General features: G+C 45.6%; 1 protein-coding gene across 4 annotated transcripts in view; it reads right to left on the bottom strand.

The window, feature by feature from the left end:
• The window catches only part of SPIDR (scaffold protein involved in DNA repair), a 480,368-nt gene extending 473,803 nt beyond the window's left edge, over positions 1–6,565 (bottom strand). Inside the window, exon 1 of one of the 4 annotated variants that reach the window (XM_088469549.1) lies at positions 6,363–6,565. In XM_088469549.1, the coding sequence (XP_088325675.1) occupies positions 6,363–6,377 (15 nt within the window). In that variant the 5' untranslated portion in view covers positions 6,378–6,565. The remainder of the gene's footprint in view (positions 1–6,362) is intronic. The other 3 variants (XM_088469550.1, XM_088469551.1, XM_088469552.1) reach the window with 3 other exon arrangements.
• Between the last annotated feature and the right edge of the window lie 1,099 nt (positions 6,566–7,664).

Genomic DNA, 7,664 nt, shown 5'->3' on the forward strand with positions numbered 1-7,664 from the left:
CGCAATGGGGACCATATGCAGAGCCCCCAGTAGTGTCAGTGCCCACAGGGGTAGTGCCCCGTGTGCTGAGCCCACAGCAGTGGTGCCCTTAATGCAGTGCACCCAGTAGTCGTGCCCCCTGTAGTTATGCCCCCTAGTAGTAATCCCCAATAGTAATGCCCCCTGTATACAGTAAATGACCCTAGCAATACCCCTGTAGTTGTGCCCCCAATAGTAATGCCCGTAGTCATGCCCCCTGTGTGTGCCCAATAGTAATGCCCTAGTAATGCCCCCTGTATAAATGCCCCCAGTAGTAATACCCCTGTAGTTGTGCCCCAATAGTAATGCTCCCTCTGTAGTAGTGCACCCCGAGTAATGCCCCCAGTAGTAATGCCCCCAGAGTAGAAAGCCACTTGCACAAAAATTTAAAGGGCACTGTGCCCAGCCCGATTTTAAAACCGCAAAATGCACCCTGCCCTACCTGCCAGCGACCTGCTGAAACAGCCTGCTGGGTGTGCCAGGTGCCATCCCCACCCGTGGACCGCAATGTACCATGGGGATGAAAAATTGCGGTGCAGCACTTACCACTGGTGAGTAGATGACGTGCGCATGTGCACAGCATCTACTGACAGTCAGGGGAGAGTTTGGGGGCAGCCCAGCATGTCCATAAGTGCTGGGCACGCCCTCAAGTGACGGAAGGGGGCGTCTTATGGATATGTTCCTTTCTCATGACCACGCCCCGTTTTTGTGCAAGCAAGCAACACGGCCAGCAGATATATTGGCTGATCAATTGATCGACCAGTGTGTACCCAGCATCAGCTTTCTGCCTGAAGTGTCATTTATACAATCTGGTGCAGCCACGCGCGCGCGCGTGTGTGTGTGTCCTGATGACAGAGCACAAACTCTGAAACGTTGACAAGGGCTGTGTAACTGCACCTTTTCTTATATTCCGGAATGGCGTCCACCACTGCTGCTTATACTGTCTACACGGAAAGGGCACCTGGATAATGTAAGTTGCTAATCCAGGACAACCGAGGGCAGGGTATTACTGTTTGCATCTATACACACACACACACACACACAGTCAGGTCCATAAATATTGGGACATTGACAAAATTTTAATATTTTGGCCTCTATTCACCACCACAATGGCTTTGAAATCAAACAAACAAGATGAGATTTAACTGCAGACTTTCAGATTTAATTTGAGGGTAATTACATCCAAATCAGGTGAATGGTGTAGGAATTACAACGGTTTCTATATGTGCCTCCCACTTTTTAAGGGGCCAAAAGTAATGGGACAAACTAAACAATCCTAAATGTAACTTTCACTTTTTAATACTGTGTTGCAAATCCTTTGCAGGCAATTACAGCCTGAAGTCTGGAACGCATAGACATCACCAGACGCTGGGTTTCATCCCTGGTGATGCTCTGCCAGGCCTCTACTGCAAATGTCTTCAGGTCCTGCTTGTTCTTGGGGCATTTTCCCTTCAGTTTTGTCTTCATCAAGTGAAATGCATGCTCAACCGGATTCAGCCAGGGGATTGACTTGGCCATTGCATAACATTCCACTTTTTAGCCTTAAAAAACTCTGGTTGCTTTTGTAGTATGCTTCAGGTCATTGTCCATTTGCACTGTGAAGCGCCGTCCAATGAGTTATGAAGCATTTGACTGAATATGAGCATATAATATTGCCCGAAACACTTCAGAATTCATTCTGCTGCTTTTGTCAGCAGTCACATTATCAATAAATACAAGAGTACCAGTTCCATTGGCAGCCATACATGCCCACGCCATGACACTACCACCACCATGCTTCAATGATGAGGTGATATGTTTTGGATCATGAGCAGTTCCTTTCCTTCTCCATACTCTTCTCTTCCCATCACTCTGGTACAAGTTGATCTTTGTCTCATCTGTCCATAGGATGTTGTTCCAGAACTGTAATGGCTTTTTTAGATGTTGTTTGGCAAACTCTAATCTGGTCTTCCTGTTTCTGTGGCTCACCAATGGTTTGCATCTTGTGGTGAACCCTCTATATTCACTCTTGTGAAGTCTTCTCTTGATTGTTGACTTTGACACATATACATCTACCTCCTGGAGAGTGTTCTTGATTTGGCCAACTATTGTGAAGGGATTTTTCTTCACCAGGGAAATAATTCTTTTGTCATCCACCACAGTTGTTTTCCATGGTCTTCCGGGTCTTTTGGTGTTGCTGAGCTCTCCGATGCATTGTTTTTTTTTTAAGAATGTTCCAAACAGTTGATTTGGCCACACCTAATGTTTTTGCTATCTCTCTGATGGGTTTGTTTTGATTTTTCAGCCTAATGATGGCTTGCTTCACTGATAGTGACAGCTCTTTGGATCTCATATTGAGAGTTGACAGCAAATGATTCCAAATGCAAATGTCACACCTAGAATCAGCTCCAGACCTTTTACCTGCTTAATTGATAATGAAATAACGAGGGAATAGCCCACACCTGTCCATGAAATAGCTTTTGAGTTGATAGTCCCATTACTTTTGGCCCCTTAAAAAGTGGGAGGCACATATTGAAACTGTTGTAAGTCCTACACCGTTCACCTGATTTGGATGTAATTACCCTCAAATTAAATCTGAAAGTCTGCAGTTAAAGCACATCTTGTTTGTTTCATTTCAAAACCATTGTGGTGGTAAATAGAGGCCAAAATCTGAAAATTCTGTCAACGTCCCAATATTTATGGACCTGACTGTGTGTGTGTGTGTGTATATGTGTGTGTATATATATATATATGTGTATGTATATATATATATATATATATATATATATACATATACATATACATACACACACATACATACACTAAGGTGTGAGCATAAATTCGGTAGGGCTCTGGGACTAGTCGTGAGTGCCGAGTTCGCACACAGCACAGGAGAAGCTAATCATCGCAGCTAATCCTGTGCATTAGGGTGTGAGAATGAGGCAAACAATCTATAAGCTCCCACTCCCTTAAGACAGGAGTGAGAAACAATTGAATCGCTCCTATTGTGTCAATGTCAGGGAATTGAGATTCCCCGACAGGAAAAATATGTCTTAACCACTTACCTGGCATTAACGCATGAGATGCGACCGCTGCCAGCTGGGCTTCAGTTGGCACGGTCGTATCCCAAGCATTTGTGTCGTTCCGCTGCATCCAGGCTGTTATGGAGGAAATCTGTTCTGCACTTGTGAGCAGAATGGATCGCCTCCTCCTGCTCTGGAACCCCAACAGTGATGTCCTGGTCTGTGACTGCCTACATCACTTCCAATAATGCGTCCCAGAATGCCGTGCGAACAGCACTCCAAGGTGCATGGGCCTAAACCAAAAGTGCAACCAGGGAAACATAGTCCCCCTCCGAGCACAAACATGTTGTTTTCTACGTGTGCAGTATTCAGCTACAGCAAGGGGAACTGATGATCAGTCCCCCCTGCCCCACACATTGCAGATCGCAGCACAAAGGCAAGGGAGCGTAGCAATGACATAGGGGGAGGGGGGTCATCTTTTGGCACCAGGATATATATAAAAAAAAATCTAATTACTCATGGGGGGGGCAGGGCCCTAATACAGTGGAGGCCCACTGGCACTGGGATCTACTTTCAGTAGGAAGGTGAGGGGTGATAACACTAGGAATCTTTTGCCACTGGGATGGGATGGGGGGGGGGATTTTACAATGGGGTCATATGTGGACACGGTTGATGCAAAACAACCCCTAGGTATATTAAAAATATTTATATTTAAAGATTTTTCATAATACATTTTGGACTTTATTAAATCTAAAAAATTACAATTTCTGTCTGGTTTTGTGGTGGAAAAATTGTTAAAGCATATTTTTCAATTATAAATACTAAAGTGTAGAGTTGGAAGCCCAAGTCCTGGCTCCCATTTACACTGCACATTTGTGAAGTTGCAAAATCTGGTCAGGCATGCACAGATGGAACCAGGACTACCTGGAAAAGTGGTAAGAAATCTCATCCCACTACCTGTCAGCAATGCTGCCATCTGCAAATCACTCAGCTGCTCCGGCAATATTTTCCTGTTAAACTGCAGCAATAATACATTTTCTATCTGTAGGATAAGTGGTGACAACAAAAAAGCTGTTATTGCTGCAAACAGACTCATTAGTGAGATTGACAGATAACTGCTCACACAGGTAAACATCAGTCATCTGTTGCTGAATTTAAGTCATGCACAAAAATGTCTAATCAATTTTGTGTGAATCCTAGCCTGTTGCATGCCTGGACAAAATAGTGTATTCAATGCAGGACTGTTACTCTTGGTACACACCGGCCGATAAATATCGCGAGCACGTCAGCGGGTGTGTACCCCCGATATATGTCTGTGAGCAACGTCACTCAGACATATTGCATCGGCTGTGCAGCACAGCAAGTGGCCAAAATAGATCGGCAGATATATCGGTGCATCTACTGGCATGTATGGGCGACCTGCCGATTACCCATACACATGCTACAAGGGCCGGCAGTGAGTGACAGTTAAACTGGGCATGTAAATTTAAATGTCCACCCAGTTGTGACATCAGGCCCGACAGTGTACATGCACTTGCCAATCGTCAGATAGGTCAGCCATCAACCTAGTGTGTTCCCAGCATTAGTTCGGGTCTGTAAATAAAAGCTTCGAGCCAGCATTTATCAAGTATTCTATGAATATTATAGATGCTGAGTGGTTGCTATGGGCAACTACTCCACTCTTTGGAAGGATTGTTACATGGTCCCTAGAGACTGATTGAAAGAGGTGGATATTGTAAATTAATGTATATATTTAACAAAATTTGAGTATTCAAAACTTGTTTTTTTTTCTCAACTATTAATTATGAAATTATATTTGTAGTGGTTTATCAATATAAATTGATGTAATGGTACTGCGGCATAAAGGCTCCCAGACTGACAGCTACATTAAGGCCCGTATTCAATTAGTGGTGAAAATTCAGAATCTGCGAAAAAGTATCACGGATTATGTAATTTCGCCAGGCAGAAAAGTATCGCCGTATTCAATTGCAAAGACTTTTTCGCATATACGAAAACGCAATGCAATGTAATAGGCGGAAAAAAAAACTTCGCCTATGAATAGGTATCGGAAAAAAGTGCAAAATCGCTATTTAGGGGTGCAAAGGTGGGGAAACCACTCTGCACCCTTGGGACAGCCCCCCAAAAGTTAACTGCTTCAAAATAGTCCTAAAAAATAAATAAATAAATAAGAGGAACACCCTTAAAAATAACTTCGAAAAAGGGGGCGAAAAAGTGCAAAGTGGGGGTACAAGCTTTAAAACTAGCGAAATAGCATTTTGGGAGATCTGCAAGTAGGGGTGAGGTGTTTTTTTTTATTGCAGGTGGATGCTGAAGGCCCATTTTCTACATGATTTTAAACAACAAATTAGCAACTTAACTATGCTTACCCCCATTTTTCAAGGACCCCAAATCTGACAGGACTACTTATTTTCACCATTAAAATAAGCAAAATGCTATTCTTCATCACTTGTGCAAAGACGCCAATCAGAAGCAATTGACAGCACTTAAGTACCCCAATTAGCTTCAGTAGGGCTAATTGGAGACATCTATATTGATCCCCAATGTTAGTGCATCTTTTGGGGGGTGTCAGGCTGATTTCCCCATTTTTACAACTCATTTGGCGGAATTCAATTGTTTTCGTGGCCCGCATCTCCCATCTAAAGTGACAAGAGATCGCAGGCCGCTATGCAATTGTCCAAGATTTTGGTGCTGATCGCGCCCATAGAGATCAGGTTTAGCCGCGTAAAGCAGCTAAACCCGACCAAAGTGCTGGGCGCGATCGCGAAAAGAGATGTTTGGGCGCCCAAACATGTAACTTTTCGCACATTTCAGCTCTCATTCCCCAGGGGCTGCGAGCTGAAATGTAGCGCTGGCAGCTCATCGTGCCCGACAGGAGCAAGAATTGAATAGCTCCATCGGGCGCGATAGGGGCTGGAAAGAATTGAATTCCGCCCTTTGCCTGTTAAGAGTTTCGCTGGGATGCGTTATCGCGTCCTTTGGAATTGAACACAGCGAATCGCGGGGGGCTTTAGGTGCGAAGTTTCCGCACCTAAAACAGGCAAAGACTGCAAAAAGTACGGGGTGCAAAACTAATTGAATACGGCCCTAAAAGGGTCACTCATGGGACCACAGGCTGTCCTCTGTCCCTGCTACTGCTGAGATAGTAAGGCAAAAAGAGTACTGAGCAGTGGTCCTGCAAACCCCACGGTGAGTGTAGGAGAGAAGACTGAGGTGATGAAGGTGCACTGTACTGTACTGTGTATATCTATAGAACACATGCAGGGAGCGCAGCAGCAGCAGCCGCCCCGGACACGAGTGCGGAAGCAAAGGCCGAGGAGTTACCTTCCCCTGTGGCATGGCGCCACGATGTGCCACCTCGCTCTCACCGCCGGGCACTGGCGCCGCTACTGCAGCTCTCCCACCACCCGCGCTGCTCCCAGCGGGTCATCATCAGCACACACACGGCTGTTGTTGATCTCTGGCGCCATGCCTCCGAGACCGCTCCTGATTGGATACAACTGACGGGAAACGCGCCAATAGAAGGAGCAGTCGAAATGCGCGTGCGTGCCTTTGTGACGACACAGCAGCAATGTCTGTGTGTCTAATCCAGGCAATCACCATTATAGCTGCCCAATGAACCCGTGATTCTATCGGTCTGGTTTTGAACGGTGAAAATGCGTTTTATTACACGAATACATATCATGTGGATCATAGCCTGCATATTTTTCAGTTTGTTCACCTTTATCATTACAGAATTTAGAGGTTACTAGCTAATGGTGCATACACACGAGACTATCATCAACGATATCGTTGAACAATCTTGTGCTGGATGATCAATATCGATCATCCAGCACACCACGAACCCGCACCGGGGGGCGGGGCTTAGTTCCCCGGGGGGGGGGGTAGCAGTGGTGATCGGTCGGCGCCTGCGCGGGCACTTAATTGCGGTATTTTTTGCGAAAATACCGTGATAAGGCTCCGAAGGGGATTTGCAGGGATAGAGCTTTCTCGCAAGCTCTGTCCCTGTAAGGGATTTGTAGTAAATCCCTGTGATATTGCCTGAATTCGCAATGCGAATTCACTCGGTAATATCACACTACAATCTGCATTCAATATGCGGATTGTAGTAAATAGAGCCCTTTAACTTAAAACTTCCCTGCAGACTTGGGCATGTCCAATTGCCCACATTGGCCCTCATTCAGAGCCGCTCGTTAACAGCAGTACGCTCGTTGCGTTCCGATGTTGACTAACCGCGCATGCGTCGGTGTAACACTGCGCATGTGCGTACGGCAGATTGCGAGTTTTTTTGGACTCGTTCCTAAAATAGCGTACAGGAAGTGACATGTCAAATGTGATTGACAGAACAGGGCGTTTTAGGGTGTTGACGAGGGTGGAGATGGAAAAACGCAGGCGTGGCGAGGCGTTTTTGGGGCGTACATACATTAGCAGATGCGAGCGTAAAATGTGTACGGACCGATTCCTACGTCACTGGATGATCCTCTTTCCCTTCCAAATGCTCGCACAGCTTAGGGTCTGGATTACTCGACCACATTGGCGATGGCCTTCTCCTCCGTCCCGGGACTCCACGATGTTGTTGCGATTAATCGCGGGAGGGCAGAAAAGCAATTAGTGTTGGATTGAGAA

Source organism: Taudactylus pleione, unplaced genomic scaffold (assembly GCF_031769625.1).
Source record: "Taudactylus pleione unplaced genomic scaffold, aTauple2 ptg000093l, whole genome shotgun sequence".
Classification (NCBI taxonomy): Eukaryota; Metazoa; Chordata; class Amphibia; order Anura; family Myobatrachidae; genus Taudactylus; species Taudactylus pleione.